At 50.4% G+C, this 22,879-nt stretch overlaps 1 protein-coding gene across 2 annotated transcripts in view; it reads right to left on the bottom strand.

Moving 5' to 3' along the window:
• LOC147123468 (long-chain-fatty-acid--CoA ligase ACSBG2-like) overlaps positions 1 to 22,879 on the bottom strand; it is a 182,268-nt gene that overhangs the window by 44,245 nt on the left and 115,144 nt on the right. For both annotated transcript variants that reach the window (XM_085973380.1, XM_085973388.1), the window contains one exon: positions 2,257 to 2,474. In XM_085973380.1, the coding sequence (XP_085829506.1) occupies positions 2,257 to 2,474 (218 nt within the window). The remainder of the gene's footprint in view (positions 1 to 2,256; positions 2,475 to 22,879) is intronic.

A 22,879-nucleotide genomic window follows, 5' to 3' on the forward strand; every position in this document is an offset into this window, starting at 1 on the left:
TGCTGACTGACCACCAACCACTTGTCTCCATCTTTAATCCAAAGAAGGGCGTTCCGGTGATGACTGCGCAACGGCTACAAAGATGGTCCCTTTTGCTAGGGGCGCACCAATATGACATCGAGTATAAGGGCACGAAACAGCATGGAAACGCTGATGGGCTATCACGCCTGCCACTGCCTACTGCGGAGGAAGCACCTATAATTGAATGCTTGCCAGTAACTAACGCTGGTATAGAGAAGGAGACCCGAAATGACCCGACACTGTCTCGGGTATATGATTTGACGGTGAAGGGATGGCCAGCACATGGCGACTCACTGTTGCCAGCATTCTCATCCAGAAGAGAACAGCTGTCAGTATGCCAGGGGACCTTGATGTGTGGATCCCGAGTGGTAATTCCACCCAAGTTAAGGGAGAGAGTGCTCAATGAGCTTCACGAAGGTCATCTGGGAGGGGTTGAAATGAAAAGCCTTGCTAGGGCTTATGTGTGGTTGCACCCTCACTAAGGCCTTCACATCCTTCCTAAAGTCTGCTGCCCAGAATTGGACACAGCATTCCAGTTGGGGCCGAACCAGTGTTTTATACAGGTTACATAGATACATAGAAGATAGGGGCAGGAGTAGGCCATTCGGCCCCTTGAGCCTGTTCCGCATTTAATGAAATCATGGCTGATCATCCAAATTCAGTACCCTGTCCCTGCTTTCTCCTTCTCCCCATATCCCTTGATCCCTTTAGCCTTAAGAAATATATCTAACTCCTTCTTGAATATATTTAATGAATTGGCCTCCTCTGCCTTCTGTGGTAGAGAATTCCACAGGTTCACCACTCTCTGGGTGAAGAAATTCCTCCTCATCTCTGTCCTAAATGGCTTACCCCTTGTCCTTAGACTGTGACCCCTGGTTCTGGACTCCCCCGCCATCGGGAACATCCTTCCTGCATCTAGTCTGTCTAGTCCTGTTAGAATTTTATAAGTTTCAATGAGATCCCCTCTCATTCTTCTAAACTCTAGCGAATATAAGCCTAATCGACACAATCTCTCTTCATACGTCATTTCTGCCATTCCAGGTATCAGCATGGTGAATCTTTGCTGCACTCCCTCCATGGCAAGAACATCCTTCCTCAGAAAAGGTGACCAAAACTGCACACAATACTCAAGGTGTGGTCTCACCAAGGCCCTGTACAACTGCAGCAAGACATCCTTGCTCCTGTACTCGAATCCTCTTGCTATGAAGGCCAACATACCATTTGCCTTCTTAACCGCCTGCTGCACCTGCATGCTTACCTTCAGTGACAAGTTCATCATAATTTCCACACTTGGCAGATGCTCACAGTGGCCCACTCAAAAGCAGCAACTCATTGGAGAACTGAAGGCACTCTATACCTCTATTTATGAAGCCCAGAATCCCATAAGCCTTCTTAACTGCTTTCTCAACGTGTCCTGCCACCTTCAACGATTTGTGCACATATACCCCCAGGTCTCTCTGTTTGTGCACCCCTTTTAGGATTGTACCATTTAGTTTATATGTCCTCTCCTCATTCTTTCTACCAAAATGTATCACTTCACACTTTTCTGCATTAAATTTCATCTACCACGTGTCCACCCATTTCACCAGCTTGTCTATGTCTTCCTGAAGTCCATCACTCTCCTCCTCACTGTTCACTTTCCTTCCAAGTTTTGTGTCATCTGCAAATTTTGAAATCTTGCAGCTTTCCCCGATAGTAGCCATCATTCAGGATGTTAGTTTAGTGGTCCTCAACAAAACGTGATTAACACAGATTTATTTGAACACGCAAGTAACCCATGGTCATCAAGAGTGAGTCTTCACCTCTCCTGTTGGCTCAGCAGAGTTATTCAGTGAGTAGCTGCACCATACAGACTAGGAAGGTTTCCAGTTCAATCCCAAGTTAGCTGATTTTAGCTAGTATGGATGTAGGGACTTTACAGCTACCTGCAGTTGGGTTGAAAAAAATAAACCATCAGCCAGCGTTCCCAACCATAATTATTATCCAGTGACCACAGCTGGAAAGTGTCCATGGGCAGAATTCAAGTGAGGCCAGAATGAAGATCATTGGTGATTCCCCTGCTATCGAAAAGCCTGCCAACCACACCATCTTGCCTCAGAAATGGTGAATTGGTACGTTGGGAAAAGATAAGAGTGACCAGTGCCCCAGATCTGTGACCCAGCAAGGAGCCAACAATTTCAACAGAGGATGGAGGAGGGATAAAACTGCCAGAAAAAGTATAAAGACATGAGTTACCTTTTATTCTGCCTGTAATATACAGGAACCCATCTTTATCAAATTTTCCCAAGTCTCCAGAATGCAACCAGCCCTCTACATCTAGAGCTTCTGCAGTCTGCTCTTTCATATTCAGGTATCCCATGAAGACATGTCTTCCCCAAAAACATATTTCTCCAGACCCTTGGTCATCGGGCTCGTCAATCTTAGTTTGGCATCCAAGCAACTCCTTTCCACAGCTAGAGAGATTGTAATAAATAAGAGTTGGAGACAATCACAAGACTTAAAATTTTAAAAACAGTTAACAATTGAACATACAGCTAGACCGCCATGTAAAAGTACCAATTGGCAATGAGGTGCTTAAATATTGAGAGTAGGCAAAGATTAACAGGAAAGAAAAAATAATTGATTAATGCAAGATCACTCACCTAATAACAGAGTTACTGAGTAACATTAGCAGAGGACTTGGGAAGGGTCATTCCACCCAAAAGAAATACACTTCTGACAGCAGGTAAACAACAATCGAAAATACAGAAAAATCTCCTCCACCCCAATCTCAGAGTCATAGGGCTGGATTTTTATTGGGCCGTGGAGGCGGGATTGGAGGCATGTGGGGGGTTAAAATCTCAATCGGGGGGGCACGAACCCATCCCGCCTCCATGCCAGTTTCAACGGAGGCGGATACCCGACCTGTGCTGGGATCCACCTCCCAGAGGCAGGAAGGGGATTAGTGCCAATTAACTGCCTGTTAACAGGTAGTTAACAGGCAGTTTTTAGCCTAATACCTATTTTTATTCCTGAAGTGTGGGATTCCCGATGGCTCCAAACCACGCCAAGTTAGCGAGGCGGGCCGTCGGGCTGAAGGACTTGGAGGGATCGAGATGTCTGGTGTTCAGGTGAGTGTTGGGTGCATGAGTGAAGAGGTAAGTGTGTTTGGTGTGTGTAAAGTGTTTAAAGAAGTTTTACTTACCTTTACAGCCTTCCTTCCTTCAGGTCTCGGGAGTCCCTCATCTCACCGGCACAGAAAGCAGGATGGCCGCGAGCTGTCAAAAGTTGCAGCATTCAGCTTTCTGTTCTGGAGAGATCTCTAAATCAGCCTGAGAGGAAGGAATTAACTTAGTGTACAGATTGTCAGTGTTTGACAGCTTCAAAGAGCTGTCAAACGCTGATATTTCATCTGTCAAAAGTTTTTGACAGATGAAATGTCACTCTGTGACGTCACCTGTTGCCGGGTGGCCCTTAATTGGCCTGCTGAGCCCGCTGGGTGGGCTCAACAAGGTCAATAAAGTGAAAATCGCATGGGTGGGCCACAACTCGATGGAGGCGGGACTACAACCCTGAAAGTTGTAGTCCCGCCTCCAGAATCAAAATCCAGCCCATAGAGTCTTAACGGCACAGAAGGAGGCCATTCGGCCCATCAAGTCCATGCCAGCTCTCTGTAATGCAATCCAGTCAGTCACTTTCCCCCGCTCTATCCCCGTAGCCCTGCAAATTTATTTCCCTCAAGTGCCTATCCAGTCTCCCCTTGAAAACAATGAGTGTATCTGCTTCCACCACTTCCGTCGGCAGCGAGTTCCAGGTCATCACCACTCACTGCGTAAAAAAGTTTTTCCTCACATCCCCCCTGTATCTCTTGCCCAAAAACTTAAATCTGTGTCCCCTAGTCCTTGTACCATCAAACTAGTGGGAACAGCCTTTCCCCGTCTAGCCTATCCAAACCCATCGTAATCTTGTACACCTCTATCAAATCACCCCTCAACCTCCTTTGCTTGAATGAAAACAAATCCAGCTTCTCCAACCTGTCCTTGTAGCTAAGATCCCCATCCCTGGAGCCATTCTGGTAAATCTCATCTGCACCCTCTCAAGGACCCAACCAAGATAACCAGGCGTGATTACAGCAAGCCACATCAAGGCAGGGTCGATAGAAGGGTAAGGCAGTCAAATGCCAGAAGCCAATTGTCACACATTGTGCTTCCCTTAAATATGGCAGATTCTAGTGCTGACTTAAAAATATTGTTCAGAGTACAAGATGAAACACCAAGGCCCATAATTAAGAAAACAACAACAACAACTTGTATTTATATAGCGCCTTTAACATAGTAAAACATCCCAAGGCGCTTCACAAATGTATTATAAGACAAAAAATTTGACACCAAACCACGAGGAGAAATTAGGGCAGATGACCAAAAAGCTTGGTCAAAGAGGTAGGTTTTAAGGAGTGTCTTAAAGGAGGAAAGAGGGTTAAAGAGGTGAAGAGGTTTAGGGAGGGAATTCCAGAGCTTAGGGCCTAGGCAACAGAAGGCACAGCCACCAATGGTTGAGCAATTATAATTAGGGATGCTCAAGAGGGCAGAATCAGAAGAGCGCAGATATCTCAGGGGGGGGGGCGCGGGGGGGAGAGATTGTGGGGCTGGAGGAGATTACAGAGATAGGGACGGGTGAGGCCATGGAGGGATTTGAAAACAAGGATGAGAATTTTGAAATTGAGTCGTTGCTTAACCGGAAGCCAATGTAGGTCAGCGAGCACAGGGGTGATGGCTGAACGGGACTTGGTGCGAATTAGGACACGGGTAGTTTACGTAGGGTAGAACGTGGGAGGCCAGCCAGGAGTGCGTGGAGTGGTCGAGAGAAGCGGTGGTGAGGTAGAGCTGGGTATCGTCAACGTACTTGTGGAAACTGACACTGTGTTTTCAGATTATGTCGCCAAGGGGCAGCATGTAGATGAGAATTAGGAGGGGGCCAAGGATAGATCCTTGGGGGACACCAGAGGTAACGACGCGGGAGCGGGAAGAGAAGCCAGTAAAAAGCACCAAGGTGAAGGAAAAAAAGACAAGGTAAATCAAAAGTAGTGGTTGGGTGACATCAAGTTAACCTTTTTACAGCCTGAAGATGGTAGGAGGAAGCAAAAGACTGAGGGAGATAAGGAGTTATATAGTGGTTATTAAAAAAAAAAAGAGTTAGAGTGGGAAACTGTGGAATTAGTTGATTTCAAAAGGGGTAATGTAAGGAGGAAGAAGATAGTATAGGATAGCATATTCATAGTTTAAAGGCAGCAAGAAGGTTCAGTTAAGAGGAGCACTGATTGTATCAGTATCATTAAAGTAAAGTCATGAAAGGTTGAGACAGCTGGGGAGAAATCGCTCGGAGATAACCAACTTTTTCTTGTATCCAGCAATGTGAGACAGGGAGAAGAGGTTACTCAAAAATGGGAGCAATATTCAAGTCTTGTACAGGCTTAGGTTTTACATTAATCAAATAATGTCTGGGGCTGGGGTGGATGGGTGGGGGAAGTGTTTGGCACAAAAAGTGGGTACAGAGCTTGGAAGCACCTTTTATAGTGGAGAATATGGGAGTTCATTTGATGCAGAAGAGACGAGGCTAAATGCAAAAAATGAAGGACAAAAAGTGGAGTTTGGTTAAACTTGAGACAGGACACATTGCTTGAAGAAAAGAAAGCAAGCAACATTTATATTGCCCCACTGAAGGGCACTGAAGACCAGGAAGGTAAATATTGCAAAGCCCCGCAACTGCCTCATGCACACCCAGCGCAGGTCAGAATCACAGACAACGCACTGGCTATTTTCCGGTAATCATTGGCTATCTGGTCTATCCCAAGATGTAGTGATTCACCATTGCATTGCAAAAGGATTAGAGGTTGTGAGCACCGAGGGTGCAACCTGAAGTTGATGAATGTACAATGGAATCAATCATCTGCAAATGAGTGGATACAATTGAATATTAATTGAAGCAAAAACAAAAGTATGAGTGAAAGAGAGCCCTGGGAAACTGAAGACAATAGCAAAAGAGTCAGAGTATAAGCCAACTACAAGATAGAGGCAAAATACTGTGGATGTTGGAAATCTGAAATAAAAACAGAAAATGCTGGAAATACTCAGCGGGTCAGGCAGCATCTGTGGAGGGAGAAACAGAGTTAACGTTTCAGGTCACTGACCCTTCGTCAGAACTGGAAAAAGCTGGAGATCAAACAGGTTTTTAAGCAAGTGCAGGGGCAGGGAAAGGGAAGGAAAGAACAAAAGGGAAGGTCTGTGATAGGATGGAAGGCAGGAGAGATTAAGAGACATTAAGAGATGGTGCAAGGCAAAAGGAGATGGTAATGGGACAAGTGAAGAAACAAAGGATGGCTCTAGATGAAGTGTAAATGGCAGAATGAAAGACAGCTGCCAGGTGGGAGACCGAAAAAAAAAAAAAAAAAAAGTGGAAATAAAGATAGGGGTAGAGGTTACGGTTGTCAGGGCGAGGCTGGTTCTGGACCCAAGTGCAGACAGACGAGGCGAGAAGCAGGTATGCAGTCTTAAATAAAAGTACTTTACTAGAATCACACAGGTAAACAGTTACAAACATAGGGGCTCAAGACAAGCTACCACTAGACAAACAGCTTGTCAAGACTGTGCACAGAGGGACGAAACCACAGAACTTAAATACAAGCAAAAACAGGTGAAACCAATAAACTGATAAAAGGCAGTTAAGTAATAAACACAGGAGAAACTAGTAACAATTAGCAAAGGGGAAAAAACAAGTGAAGGTGCCACCTAGGGGTTACTGAGGGAACTAACCGGCACCCTCACAGGTCCCCCTCCCCTAGGAACGGCTCCTGACGTTCCTCCTGGACGATCAGGGTGGCGACGGCGAAAATCCCTGATGAGTTCAGGATCCAAAATGTCCCGGGCCGGAACCCAGGAATGCTCTTCAGGACCATAGCCCTCCCAGTCGACCAGGTATTGAATGCTCCTCCTAACCCGGCAACTATCAAGGAGGCGACGGACAGTGTAGGCTTGCTGACCATCAATCATGCGGGGCAGGGGGGGAGGTCTGGAAGCAGGAACCAAGGGACTGGTAAGTACCGGCTTGAGGTGAGAGACGTGGAATGTGGGATGTATCTTCATCGACCGAGGGAGGAGGAGCCAGTAGGCCACAGGGTTTACTTTTTCCAAAATCCTAAAAGGTCCGATGAACCGGGGAGCCAACTTGCGGGACTCCACATGGAGCGGAAGATTCCGGGTAGACAGCCAGGCCTTCTGTCCGGTCCGGAACCGAGGAGCTGGGCGGCGGTGTCGGTCAGCCTGCACTTTCTGCCGAGAAGAAGCGAGCTGCAAGGCGGATCGGACCCTCCTCCAGGTACGGCGGCAGCGTTGGACGAACCCCTGGGCAGCTGGGACTCCTACCTCCCTCTCCTGTTCAGGGAAGAGTGGCGGTTGGAAGCCATATTGACATTCGAAAGGTGAGAGGCCAGTGGAAGAGCTCTGACGGGTATTGTGCGCGTACTCCGCCCAGACCAGATACTTGCTCCAGGTGGAAGGATTGGAGGACACAAAGCTTCTTAGCACCCTCTCCAGATCTTGGTTGGTTCTCTCAGTCTGGCCGTTAGACTGTGGGTGGAACCCAGAGGAGAGACTGACGGAAGCGCCCAGGAGGGAACAAAAAGCCTTCCAGAACCTGGATGAGAACTGGGGACCACGGTCAGAGACGACATCCAAGGGCAAGCCATGGAGGCGGAAGACATGCTGGACAACCAGCTGGGCAGTCTCTCTGGCAGAGGGAAGATTGACAAGAGGGACGAAGTGAGCAGCCTTGGAAAAGCGATCGACCACAACTAGGATGGTAGTGAAGCCCGGTGATGAAATCCAGGGTGATATGAGACCAGGGATGGCTGGGGATGGGCAAGTGATGCAGAAGACCAAGCGGAGGTTGTTGGGATGTCTTGTTCTGGGCACAGACGGGACAAGCGGAGACAAAGGCCCGGGTGTCAGCTTCAATAGAGGGCCACCAGAACCTCCTCTTAAGGAACTCGAGAGTCCGACGGATCCCAGGATGACCAGTCAATCGAGAAGAGTGCCCCCATTGAAGGACCTGGGCGCGCACCTGACTGGGAACATAAAGGCTATGAGGAGGGCCTCCTCCAGGGTCAGCCTCCTGACATTGGGCCCCTCGCACCACAGCCTCAATCTCCCATGCGACGGGAGTAACGATACAGGAACTGGGGATGATAGGTTCCGGGGTCCGGTCTTTTTCCGAGGGGTCAAACAGGCGAGAAAGGGCATCCGGTTTGAGGTTCTTAGACCCTGGGCGGTAAGACAGGAGAAAGTTGAACCGGTTAAAGAAGAGAGCCCACCTGGCCTGCCGAGGGTTGAGGCGCTTGGCGTCCTGGATATATGTCAGATATTTATGGTCGGTCCAGACGACAAAAGGATGCTCTGCTCCCTCCAACCAGTGTCTCCACTCCTCCAAGACCAACTTAACTGCCAAGAGCTCCCTGTTGCCGACATCGTAGTTACTCTCTGCTGGCTTCAGGCGACGGGAAAAGAAGGCACAGGGATGTAGCTTTTGGTCCTTAGGGGAGCGCTGGGACAGGACAGCCCCGACTCCAATATCCGAGGTATCCACCTCTACGATAAAGGGCAGGGTGGGGTCAGGGTGTACCAGGATGGGAGCAGAGGTGAAGCGTTGTTTGAGCTCCTGGAAGGCCCGTTCCGCTTCAGAAGACCAACATAACCGTAAAGACGAGCCCTTGGTCAATGCGGAGAGGGAGGCGGCAAGGGAGCTGAAGTTGCGGATGAAGGGTCTGTAAAAGTTGGCGAATCCCAGGAACCGCTGAACCTGCTTAACCGACGTGGGACGCGGCCAGTTCAAGACGGCTTGAACCTTGCTAGGATCCATCTGGACACTTCCACAGGAGATGACGTAGCCCAGGAAGGTGACCTTAGAGACGTAGAATTCACATTTCTCGGATTTGACAAAGAGACGGTTCTCCAAGAGCCTCTGCAGCACCCGTCTGACGTGTTGGACATGCTGCTGGGGGGACTTTGAGAAGATGAGAATGTCATCCAAATAAACAAACACGAACTGGTTCAGTAGGTCCCGGAGCACGTCATTGACCAGAGCTTGGAAGACAGCAGGAGCGTTAGTGAGACCAAAGGGCATGACGAGGTATTCCCAGTGACCGCTAGGGGTGATAAAGGCAGTCTTCCATTCATCCCCCTCCCTAATGCGGACCAGGTTGTACGCGTTGCGGAGGTCAAGTTTGGAGAACATAAGAACATAAGAAATAGGAGCAGGAGTAGGCCAATCGGCCCCTCGAGCCTGCTCCGCCATTCAATAAGATCATGGCTGATCTGATCCTAACCGCCAATCCACTATCACAGAACCATCTCCTGAATCTAACAGAATTAAACACACAAAATAGGAGCAGGATCAGGCTACACGGCCCCTGGGCCCGCTCCGCTACCCACAGGGCCATGACCGATCCGAACCTAGACTCATGTCCAAATTCCTGCCCGCTCCCCGTAACCCTTAATTCCCTTTACTTCTAGGAAACTGTCTATTTCTGTTTTAAATTTATGTAATGATGTAGCTTCTACAGCTTTTTGGGGCAACATATTCCATGGACCTACCACGCTCTGAGTGAAGTAGTTCCTCCTCATCTCAGTTTTGAAAGAGCAGCCCCTTATTCTAAGACTATGCCCCCTAGTTCTAGTTTCACCCATCATCGGGAACATCCTCCCCGCATCCACCCAATCCAACCCCTTCACAATCTTATATGTTTCAATAAGATCGCCTCGCATGCTTCTGAACTCCAATGAGTGGAGTCCCAATCTACTCAACCGCTCCTCATATGTCCATCCCCTCATCCCCGGGATTAACCGAGTGAACCTTCTTTGTACTGACTCGAGAGCAAGTATGTCCTTTCTTAAGTATGGACACCAAAACTGTACGCAGTATTCCAGGTGCGGTCTCACCAATACCTTGTACAACTGAAGCAATACCTCCCTATTTTTATATTCTATCCCCCTAGCAATGAAAACCAACATTCCATTGGCCTTCTTAATCACTTGCTGCACCTGCATACTAACCTTTTGAGTTTCGTGCGCCAGGACCCCCAGATCCCTTTGTACTTCAGTACTTTCCAGTTTCTTGCCATTAAGATAATAACTTGCTCTACGATTTTTCCTGCCAAAGTGCATAACCTCACACTTTCCAGTATTGTATTCCATCTGCCAAATCTCTGCCCACTTACTTAGCCTGTCTATGTCCCCTTGCAGGTTTTTTATGTCCTCCTCCCTCACTACTTTCCCTCCCATCTTAGTATCATCTGCAAACTTTGATATGTTACACTCGGTCCCCTCCTCCAAATCGTTAATATAGATTGTAAAGAGTTGGGGACCCAGCACTGACCCCTGCGGAACACCACTAGTTACTGATTGCCAGTCTGAGAATGAACCATTTATCCCAACTCTCTGCCTTCTGTTAGATAGCCAATCCTCTATCCATGCCAGAATATTACCCCCAATCCCGTGATTTTTTATCTTAAGCAATAATCTTCTGTGTGGCACCTTGTCAAATGCCTTTTGGAAGTCTAAATACACTACGTCCACTGGTTCCCCTTTATCCACCCTATATGTTACTTCCTCAAAGAACTCCAGCAAATTTGTCAAACATGACTTCCCCTTCATAAAACCATGCTGACTTTGTCCTATTAAATTATGATTATCCAAATGTCCTGTTACTGTCTCCTTAATAATGGACTCCAAAATTTTACCTACCACAGATGTTAGGCTAACCGGTCTATAGTTTCCAGCCTTCTGTCTACTGCCCTTTTTAAATAAGGGCGTTACATTAGCAGTTTTCCAGTCTGCCGGGACCTTTGCCGAGTCCAGGGAGTTTTGGAAAATTATTACCAATGCATCCACAATCCCTACCGCCACTTCCCTCAAGACCCTAGGATGTAAGCCATCAGGTCCAGGTGATTTATCCGCCTTGAGTCCCATTATTTTACCGAGTACCACTTCCTTAGTGATTTTGATCGTGTTTAGCTCCTCCCCCCCTTTAGCCCCCGGTTTGTCCAGTGTTGGGATATTCTTAGTGTCTTCTACTGTAAAGACTGATACAAAATATTCATTCAGTGTTTTTGCCATCTCCATATTTCCCACCATTAATTTCCCAGTCTCATCCTCTAAGGGACCAACATTTACTTTAGCCACCCTTTTTCTTTTTATATAACTATAAAAACTCTTACTATCTGTTTTTATATTTTTTGCTAATTTACTTTCATAATCTATCTTCCCTTTCTTAATCAATCTTTTTGTTATTTTTTGCTGTCTTTTAAAGTTTTCCCAATCCTCTATCCTCCCACTAGATTTGGCTACCTTATATGCCCTTGTTTTTAGTCGAATACTATCCTTAATTTCTTTACTTAGCCACGGATGGCTGTCTTTTCTTCTACACCCTTTTCTTCTCAGTGGAATATATATTTTTTTGGAAGTTGTAAAATAACTCCTTAAATGTACACCACTGATCATGTATCGTCTTACCCTTTAATCTATTTTCCCAATCCACTTTACTCAATTCCGCTCTCATACCTTCATAGTCTCCTTTATTCAAGCTTAGCACGCTTGTTTGAGATACAACCTTCTCACTCTCTAATTGAATATGGAATTCAACCATGTTATGGTCACTCATTCCAAGGGGATCCTTTACTAGGACATTTTTAATTAATCCTGTCTCGTTACACAGGACCAGATCTAAGGTTGCTTGCCCCCTGGTCGGTTCAGTTACATACTGCTCAAGAAACCCATCCCTAATACACTCATTGAACTCATCCTCAAGGCAGCCCTGCCCAATTTGATTTGTCCAATTAATATGATAGTTAAAATACCCCATAATTATAGATGTTCCCTTATTACAAGCCTCAACTATTTCCTGATTGATACTCCGTCCAACAGAGTTGCCACTGTTCGGAGGCCTATAGACTACGCCCACTAGTGTTTTTTTCCCCTTATTATTCCTTACCTCCACCCAAACTGTTTCATTATCCTGATCTTTTGACCGAATATCATTTCTCTGTATTACAGAGATGGTAGCTCCCTGCAGCTGCTCAAACGCTGAAGACATCAAAGGGAGAGGATAGCGGTTCTTAATGGTAATTTTGTTAAGCCCCTGATAGTCTATGCAAGGCCTGAGACCACCATCCTCCTTCTTTACAAAAAAAGCAGCCAGCACCCGCTGGGGAGGTGGAAGGACGATTGAAACCTGTAGCGAGGGCTTCCTTGATGTATTCTTCCATGGAAACATTCTCAGGGCCAGAGAGAGAGTAGAGCCGACCCCGAGGGGGGCTAGTGCCAGGCAGGAGATCAATGGCACAGTCGTAGGACCGGTGTGGGGGGAGTGTAGTGGACCGCCTCTTACTAAACACAGCATGGATGTCCGAATATTCAGGGGGCACATGAGCAAGGTCCAGCTGATCAGCTGGCTCGGGAGAGGAAGGACGGGGCAGACTAGGGAAGACCTTAAGACAGTTGGCTAGACATGAAGGACCCCACTCCAGCACAGTCCCAGTAGTCCAGTCAATGTGAGGGTTGTGAAGAGAGAGCCATGGATGTCCAAGAACGATAAGGTGAAACTGCAGCAACTCTTGATGTTTCTCCCCTACTTGGGCATGTAATACTCCGGTGATATGATGAACACGCCCAGAACCAAGGGGCCTGCCGTCAAGGGCGGTGACTTGTAAAGGCTTGTCAAGGCGGGAGAAAGGAATTTTCAGGCTGCGCACAAGGGTGGCATCGATAAAACAGCCAGCGGCCCCGGAGTCAACAAACGCCTGGAGGTTGTACTGTTGTCCCTCCCAAGAGAGACGAGCGGGAAGCAGGGTTTGGAAGACAGAAGGGGTAGGAGAAGGGATTTGATCTGTCAGTATTTTCCCAATCCTCCTGGCTTTTTCCTGAAGCTCAGGGCATGTGGCTCGGAGATGGCCAGACAGGCCACAGTAAAGACAGCGCCCCTCTCTCAATCTCCTCTGTCTCTCAAACTGGGAGAGCCGAGTTGCATAGGTTCCTCTTCAGTGCTAACAGGTGGACTCTGGGGTACTTGGAAGCTCTTGGTCAGATTCAAAATACCGGAAGATCTCACCTCTGTGGAAGTAGTGAATCTCATCTCTCTACCATGCTCCCGGAGGCAGTTATCCACTCTGATGGCAAGGGAGATGAGCGTGTCAAGGTCCTCCGGAACCTCTCTGGACACCAGTTCATCTTTGATAGATTCGGAAAGGCCATGAAGAAACGTGGAGAGAAGGGCCTCGGTGTTCCAGCGGCTTTCCGCAGTGAGTGTGCGGAACTCAATGGCGAAGTCGGCTACGCTGCAGTTGCCCTGGCGGAGATTCAAAAGTCTCTTAGCTGCCTCCCGTCCACTCACAGGATGGTCAAAGACTTTGCTCATCTCTTTGGCGAAAAGGAGAATGTCCGAGCAGACGAAAGATTGCTGCTCCCAGATAGCGGTAGCCCAGGTGAGAGCTTTTCCCGAGAGTAGTGATATGATGAACGCTACCTTAGAGCGGGGTGATAGGAACATGGAGGGTTGGAGTTCAAAAACTAGGAAGCACTGGGTCAAGAAGCCGCGACACTTGCCTGGATGACCGTCATAGCGCTCTGGCGCGGGTAGGCGAGGCTCTCGGTGAGTCTGGAGGTCGGCGACCGGTGGGGTAGTACCCAAAGGAACTGACTGAGGAGGAACATCCTGAGCCGAAGCCACAGCGGCTGGGTGTTGAATGGTCTGAGTCCACGTATTTACCTGGTCCGAAATGCTTTGGAGAAGTTGCTCAAGGCGGCCGAGGAAAGCACCTTGATGGGAGAGAATAGAATGAAATTCCTCCATCACTGCTGGGTCCATACTGGCTCAGTCTTGCTGTCAGGGCGAGGCTGGTTCTGGACCCAAGTGCAGACAGACGAGGCAAGAAGCAGGTATGCAGTCTTAAATAAAAGTACTTTACTAGAATCACACAGGTAAACAGTTACAAACATAGGAGCTCAAGACAAGCTACCACTAGACAAACGGCTTGTCAAGACTGAGCACAGAGGGAAGAAACCACAGAACTTAAATACAAGCAAAAACAGGTGAAACCAATAAACTGATAAAAGGCAGTTAAGTAATAAACACAGGAGAAACTAGTAACAATTAGCAAAGGGAAAAAAAACAAGTGAAGGTGCCATCTAGGGGTTACTGAGGGAACTAACCGGCACCCTCACAACGGTCTGAAATTGTTGAACTCAATGTTGAGTCCAGAAGGCTGTAAAGTGCCTAATCGAAAGAGGAGGTGCTGTTCCTCGAGCTTCATTGGAAGAGTGTAAGAGGCCGAGGACAGTGAGGTCTGACTGGGAGTGGAGCGGTGAATTAAAGTGATGGTGACCGGAAGCTCGGGGTTACCCTTAGAGACTGAATGGAGGTGTTCCGCAAAGCGGTCACATAATCTGCGTTTGGTCTCCCCAATGTAGAGGAGACCGCATCGTGAGCAGCGAATACAGTATACTAAATTGTAAGTGCAACAAGTAAATCGCTGTTTCACCTGGAAGGAATGTTTGGGGCCCTGGACAGAGGGAAGGGTGGAGGTAAAAGGCATGTGTTGCATCTCCCGCGCTTGCACAGGAAGGTGTCGGGCGAAGGGGAAAGGGTGTTGGGGGTGATAAGAGGAGTGGACCAGGGTGTCATGGAGGGAGCGGTCCATTCGGAATGCTGAAAGGGGAGGTGAGGGGAAGATGAGTTTGGTGGTGGGATCACACTGGAAATGGCGGAGGATGATCCGTTGAATGTGGAGGCTGGTGGGGTGAAAGGTGAGGACAAGGGGAACCCTATCGTGGTTCTGGGAGAGAGGGGAAGGGTTGAGAGCAGAAGTGCGGGAAATAGAATGGACACGGTCAAGGGCCGTGTCAACCACAATGGAGGGGAATCCTCGGTTGAGGAAAAAGGAAGACATGTCGGAAGCACTGGTATGGAAGGTGGCATCGTCAGAGCAGATGTGATGGAGACAGAGAAACTGGGAGAATGGAATAGAGTCCCTACAGGAAGCGAGGTGGGAGGAAGTGTAGTCCAGGTAGCTGTGGGAGTCAGTGGGCTGGTAGTGAATGTTTGTCAATAGCCTATCCCCAAAGATGGAAACAGAGAAGTCAAGGAAGGTAAGGGAACAGTCGGAGATGGACCATGTGAAGGTGAGGGAAGGGTGGAAATTGTAAGCAAAGTGAATGAAATTTTCGAGTTCAGGGCGAGAGCAAGAAACAGCACTGATACAGTCATCAATGTACTGGAAAAAGAGGTGAGGGAGGGGACCCGAGTAGGACTGGAACAAAGAATGTTCCACATATCCCATGAAAAGGCAGGCATACCTGGGATCCATGCGGGTTCCCATAGCAACACCTTTAATTTGGAGGAGTCAAAGGAGAAGTTGTTCAATGTGGGAACAAGTTCAGCCAGGCGGAGGAGGGTGGTGGTGGATGGGGACTGGTTGGGCCTCTGTTCAAGGAAGAAGCAGAGCGCCCTCAGGCCATCCTGGTGGGGGATGGAGGTGTAGAGAGATTGGACGTCCATAGTGAAAAGGAGAAGGTTGGGGCCAGGAAACTGGAAACTGTTAAAGTGACGGAGGGCGGCGGAAGAGTTGTGGATGTAGGTGGGAAGAGACTGGACAAGGAGAGAAAAAAAGAGTTGATATAGGAAGAGATAAGTTCCGTGGGGCAAGAACAGGTTGAAACGATGGGTCTATCAGGGCAGTCCTGTTTGTGCATCTTGGGAATGAGGTAGAAGCGGGCTTTGCGGGTTTGGGGAATTATGAGGTTGGCGGCCGTGGAGGGAAGATCTCCAGAGATGAGGTCAGTGACCGTCTTGGAAACAGTGGCTTGATGTTCAGTAGTGGGGTCATGGTCCAGGCAGGGGTAGGAGGAAGTTTCAGAGAGTTGGCGTTCAGCCTCCGCTAGGTAGAGGTTGGTTCGCCAAACAACAACAGCACCATCCTTGTCAGCAGGTTTAATGACAATATTGGGGTGGATCTGAGAGAATGGAGTGCTGCAAGTTCAGAGGGAGGTAGGTTGGAGTGAGTGAGGGGAGCAGAGCAATTGAGTCGGCCGAAGTCACGCCGCCTTCGTCTCCGTGCCCACTTCTTTGGCAAGGAGTCTTCTCCCCACACAGCTGACCCTTTCTCCCATTATCATTCTATCAAGGATAGTCAGCATAGCTTTGTCAGGGGGAGATCATGTCTAACCAATTTGATTGAATTTTTCGAGGGAGTGACTAGGTGTGTGGATAAGGGAAATGCAGTTGATGTTGTCTACATGGACTTCAGTAAGGCTTTTGACAAAGTCCCACATGGGAGACTGGTCAAGAAGGTTAGAGCCCATGGGATCCAGGGCAATTTGGCACATTGGATCCAAAATTGGCTTAGTGGCAGGAGGCAGAGGGTGATGGTCGAAGGTTGTTTTTGTGACTGGAAGCCTGTGTCCAGTGGTGTACCGCAGGGATTGGTGCTGGGTCCTTTGCTGTTTGTAGTGTACATTAATGATTTAGATATGAATGTAGGAGGTATGATCAGTAAGTTCGCAGATGACATGAAAATTGGTGGAGTGGTAAATAGCGAGGAGGAAAGCCTCAGGCTACAGGACGATATAGATGGGATGGTTAGATGGGCAGAACAGTGGCAAATGGAATTTAACCCTGAAAAGTGTGAGGTGATGCATTTTGGGAGGACTAACAAGGCAAGGGAATACACAATGAATTGTAGGACACTAGGAAGGACAGAGGATCAGAGGGACATTGGTGTGCCTGTACATAGATTACTGAAGGCAGCAGGACAGGTAGATAAGGTGGTTAAAAAGGCATATGGGATACTTATATTTTATGCCTCGGCTAATGAAGGCAAGAGCAGAGAGGTTATGATGGAGCTGTACAAAACGTTAGTTAGGCCACAGCTGGAATACTGTGTGCAGTTCTGGTCACCACACTATAGGAGGGATGTGATTGCATTGGAGAGGGTGCAGAGGAGATTCACCAGGATGTTACCTGGGCTGGAGCGCTTCAGCTATGAAGAGAGACTGGACAGGCTGGGGTTGTTTTCCTTAGAGCAGAGAAGGCTGAGGGGGGACCTGATTGAGGTGTACAAAATTATGAGGGTCATAGATAGGGTAGATAGAAAGGAATTTTCCCCTTAGCAGAGGGGTCAATAACCAGGGGGCATAGTTTCAAGGTAAAGGGCAGGAGGTTTAGGGGGGATTTGAGGAAAAACTTTTTCACCCAGAGGGTAGCTGGAATCTGGAACTCACTGCCTGAAAGGGTGGTAGAGGCAGGAACCCTCACAACAGTCAAGGAGCATTTAGATGAGCACTTGAAACGCCATAGCATAGAAGGCTACAGACAGGGCTTGATGGCCGGCACGGACTCGATGGGCCGAAGGGCCTCTTTCTGTGCTATATAACTCTATGGCCTAGAAATTCAGTATCGCCACGTTTGGGGCGCTACAGTCGAGCTTGCGCTAAATTTAGCGCCCGGCGCAACGTAGCACCACCTTCACCGAAATTGAGTTGCATTGCCCCAAGAGGTTGCTGCCGCGCTAAAGCAGGTGGTGCACGACTATCCTAAGGCGCTAAGCCGGCGAGCCGAGGCGCTACCACCGAGGGCGGGCGCGGCGAGTTAGCGATTGCAGGCAGACACGCTGGCGCCAGTCACCTCTTAAAGGGGGAGGGTCGATTTGGCTTGCAGCCACGCCCTGCACATTGGAGCCCTGATTCTAGGCCTGGACAGACCTGCTGCGACATCGTTACGCCTACGACCATGGAGAAGGCCAGGGAGCGAGCGCAGCGCTTCACTGAGGGGGCCCTGAAGGATCTGGTTAGCGCAGTGGAGCGCAGGCGACCTATCCTCTTTCCTGACAGTGGCAGGAGGCCGCTACCCAGCGAATATAGAAAAGCTTGGAGGGAAGTGGCACACAGAGTGACCTCCAGCAGCACGGTCCCGAGGACCCCAACGCAATGCAGGAAGAAGTTCAACGACCTCACTCGGGTTGTCAGGGTGAGTACCCTTTCCAGTATCATCTTCATCCCTGCATGTGCACCTCACTTTATGGCCAAAGGGTCCTGAAAGCCCCAATGTCCAGCCCTCATCCAACACCTATGGGACTCTCATGAAAATCACATGCACATTCACCACTTTACACACTGTCAGAGCTATTCAACCATGGGAGGCAGTGCAGGAAAGATCAGGGCTTGACACTGTCAGGGCTATTCCACCATGGGAGGCAGTGCAGGCAAGATCAGGGCTTGACACTGTCAGGGTTATTCCACCATGGGAGGCAGTGCAGGCAAGATCAGGGCTTGACACTGTACTCAGAGCCCATCCTTTCTCTTGCAGGGCAAGCTGGCCCACAATAGGAGGCAGCAGCAGCGGACCGGGGGAGGGAGTCCTGAACTTAAAGACCTCAGCGATCTGGAGCAGCGAGTGGAACGGATTATGGCAGGCCGGCTGGTTGGTCCCGTCGCCACTGGAGATGCCGACCCCGTTCTGGACAGCAATGGTAAGGTCATCACCTTTTTGACCTCATTCTTTCCACTTGTGCCTCACACCAGCATCCTTTGCCATTATCGAACCAGTGCAGTGCATTGCAGCACTCATACCTCCCTCACTGCCGCCCTGTCCTCACACTAAAGCAACTCTTGTACCTCCCTGCTTTCAGATGCTGATTCGCCAGGTGAGGAGGCGGGCCCTCAAGCTGGCACTGTGAGTGAATCGGAAGGCGAGGAAGAAGAAGCCGGAACATCAGTGCCACCCTCAGCCAAGGCAGCCCATGGCCATGATGGGGACACGTCTTCCCTGGAGGGGAGCAGGGGGGAAGGGTCTGAGGAGGGTGAAGCTCCAGGGTCCAGCGGGCTGCAGCAACGCGGGGGTGGGGTAGAGAAGCTCGGCGGCCTTCTGCCCGGAGGGTGAGTGTGGCCTCCAGTCCTGCTACAGTGAGCGCAGAGGAGGTGCGGCTCCTTGGTGAAATGGGCGCCCAGGCGGAGCACAGGCACACTGAGCTCATGGCTGCAGTGGCAAGGATGCCTGACTCCATAGAGTCACTGGCAAGGAGTGATATACCTATCAATTCGTCCAATAAAAAGCGACGAGTTAGGAACGTAACTAAAGGTTTTTATTGACTAAATAACAGAGCCCACCCTCGTGGGTGATCGGGTCCAACAAGGAGGAATACCAGCCAGTCGACTACCTTTATACCTGGGCAGGTAGGTGGAGCCATGGGCGGAGTCGGAGGTGGTCAGCACAGGTATAACAGTGCGACAAGAGGCGACCTCGTATAGTGATACAACAGTGAGAACAGTGATAACAATACAACAGTGATAACTATAGTGTAACGATAGTGAACGATAAAAGTGGTTTACCACATTCACCCCTTGTTTAGATTTGAGTCCGGCGGGGTGAAGTGTACTACCAGTTCTGGTATGTCAGTCTGTCCGGAGGCCTCGTAAGCCTCTCCGATCGTCGCAGCGGCGGTGCTGCATTATCCGGTGTTAATGCTGGTGTCTGCGTGGTCGGCGAAGGCTCGTGGGGTTCCGGCATGCCGTCTACCTGGGCTGGAATTGGGGGGGTGGTGGGGGGGGGGTAAAGGTGGTGTCTCCGGAGTGCCCGAGGGTGCGAGGTCTCGTAAGGAGACAGTGTCCTCCCGCCCGTCTGGGTAAGCCATGTAGGCATACTGGGGGTTGGCGTGCAGGAGGTTCACCCTCTCGACCAGGGGGTCCGTTTTATGGGCCCTCACGTGCTTTCGCAGCAAGACGGGCCCCGGAGAGGTCAGCCAGGTTGGTAGAGTGGTTCCCGTAGTCGACTTCCTGGGGAAAACAAACATTCGTTCATGGGGGGTGGCGTTAACGGCAGTGCAAAGTAGTGACCGGATGGAGTGCAGCGCTGTCGGGAGGACTTCCTGCCAGCGGGAAGCCCTTAGACTTTAAGGATAAGAGGACGGCCTTCCATACCGTCGCGTTCTCTCTTTCCACCTGGCCGTTCCCTCGGGGGTTGTAGCTGGTGGTCCTACTTGCTGCAATACCTCTCGCTAGTAGGAACTGACGGAGTTCCTCGCTCATGAAGGAGGAACTATGTATATAGTTCGGGAACCCGAACAAGGCGAAGAGGTCGTTCAGGCACTTGATGACCATGGTACTGGTCATGTCTGGGCAGGGGAAGGCAAAAGGGAAACGGGAGTACTCATCAACGATGTTGAGGAAGTACACATTGCGGTCAGATGACGGTAGAGGCCCCTTAAAGTCGATGCTCAGGCGCTCGAAGGGGCGGGTGGCCTTGATCAGGCTTGCTCTGTCCGGCCTATAGAAGTGCGGTTTGCACTCGGCGCAGGTCTGGCAGTTCCTGGTCATGGTCCTGACCTCCTCGATGGAGTAGGTCAGGTTGCGGGCCTTAATGAAATGGTAAAGTCTGGTGACCCCGGGGTGGCAGAGGTCGTTGTGGAGGGTCTGAAGTCTATCAATATGCGCGCTGGCGCATGTAATTCGTGAAAGAGCATCAGGGGGTTCGTTCAGCTTACCTGGCCGGTACAAGATATCATAATCGTAGGTGGATAGCTCGATTCTCCACCTCAAGATCTTGTCATTCTAGATTTTGCCCCTCAGCTTGTTATTAAACATGAAAGCAACCGAACGTTGGTCGGTGAGGAGGGTAAATCGTTTGCCTGCCAGGTAATGCCTCCAGCGCCGTACCGCCTCCACAATTGCCTGGGCTTCCTTCTCGACCGACGAGTGTCGGATCTTGGGGCTCTGTAGGGTCCTTGAGAAGAAGGCCACCGGACTCCCCTCCTGGTTAAGGGTAGCGGCTAGGGTGAAGTCGGATGCATCGCTCTCCACTTGGAAGGGGATGGACTCATCCACTGCATGCATTGTGGCCTTGGCTATGTCTCCCTTGATGAGGGAGAAGGCCGCGCACGCTTCCTCCGTGAGGGGGAAGGATGTGGACTTCATGAGGGGTCTGGCTTTGTCCGCATAATTGGGCACCCATTGGGCATAGTAGGCGAAGAGCCCCAGGGTTCTCTTAAGTGCCTTAGGGCAGTGGGGGAGGGGTAGCTCCATGAGGGGGCGCATTCTTTCGGGGTCGGGGCCGATGAGTCCGTTCTCTACTACACAGCCAAGGATGGCAAGGCGCGAGGTGTTAAACACACATTTCTCCTTATTGTAGGTGAGGTTCAGCCGTTGGGCCGTATGGAGGAATTTCTCCAGATTCACGTCATGGTCCTGCCGGTCGCGGCCGCAGATGGTGACGTTATCTAGATAGGGGAATGTGGCCTGCAGTCCGTTCTGGTCAACCATCCGGTCCATCTCCCTTTGGAAGACCGAGACCCCGTTGGTGACACCGAAGGGGACCCTAAGGAAGTGGTATAGGCGCCCATTCGCCTCGAAGGCGGTGTACTGGCGGTCCTCGGGGTGGATAGGGAGTTGGTGGTAGGCCGACTTAAGGTCGATGGTCGAGAATACGCGGTATTGTGCAATCTGATTGACCATGTCAGATATGCGGGGAAGGGAGTATGCGTCCAGCTGGGTGTATCTGTTTATGGTCTGGCTGTAGTCGATGACCAGGCGATTTTTATCGCCGGTCTTAACGACCACGACCTGGGCACGCCAGGGGCTGTTGCTCCCCTCGATAATGCCCTCTTTCAGGAGGCGCCGCACCTCAGAGCTAATGATGGCTCTGTCCCCAGCGCTGTACCGCCTGCTCTTGGTAGCGACGGGTTTGCAGTCGGGGGTGAGGTTAGCGAACAGGGAAGGTGGCGGCACCATGAGGGTGGATAGGCTGCAGGTGTTATGCGGTGGGCGGTTTAACATTCGCTGGTTGTCGACTGTGAGTGGGGGGAGGGGTCCACCGTATGCTAGGGTTACACTTTGGAGGTGGGATTGGAAGTCCAGCCCTAGTAGGACGGCAGCGCAGAGCTGGGGGAGGACGAGGAGTTTAAAATTTTTATACTCCGTACCCTTAACCGACAAGGTCACAACACAGTAGCCGCTAATGTCCGTGGCGTGGGACCTCGATGCCATCGAGATTCGGTTGCGCGTTGGCAGGACAGGGAGGGAGTAGTGGCTCACCGTGTCTGGGTGGATGAAGCTCTCCGTGCTTCCGCTGTCGAACAGGCAGGTCGTGGCGTGGCCGTTTACTTTGATGTCCATCATCGACTTGGACAGGTGGTGCGGGCGGGCTTGATCCAGAGTGACGGAGGCTAGTGTGTAGGTAAGCGAGTCGTTGTCGTCTGCGGGCGAGGCGGTTGTCGGGTCCGGAGGCCCGGTGGCAGTCGGGCGTGGTGGGTAAAATGGCGTCTCCCACGAGGTAGGACAAAATGGCGGAGAAGATGGCTGCTCCCATAACTCACATGAGGCACTATTGGGGTCGGTTGCCTTGATCAAAGATGGCCACCCCCATGACTCACGTGTGGGGATGCTGGCCTCAGTTGCCTTGAAAGAAGATGGCCGCCCCCACAGGTCGCATGAGGCACTGCTGGCCTCTGAAGATCCGCTCCTGCAGGCCTTAGAGAAGTGGCCTTTCTTCCTGCAGGTTGAGCAGGTAGAGTTCCTGGCTGGGCAGCGCGACCTCGGGTGCTTCTCCTGGCCGCAAAAGAAGCAGCCGGCGGCCCGATCGCGGGTGCCCGATGTCGGAGCCGGTACCGGGGGTGGCGGTCCCGGTCGGGTCCGGGACGCCGACGCTGAGGTAGGTCCCGGGGGCGGCGCTGCGAAGGGTATTGCGGTAGGGGTCGGGCCCGAGTCCCAGGGTCGCGAGCAGTACCTGGAAAACGCCTCCTGGTCCTGATGGGCCACCTCTAGGGAGAGAGCGAGGGCTTCAGCTTTGT

This window comes from Somniosus microcephalus, chromosome 2, assembly GCF_052327205.1.
Source record: "Somniosus microcephalus isolate GS21.2 chromosome 2, FLI_Smic_1.0, whole genome shotgun sequence".
NCBI classification, from domain to species: domain Eukaryota; kingdom Metazoa; phylum Chordata; class Chondrichthyes; order Squaliformes; family Somniosidae; genus Somniosus; species Somniosus microcephalus.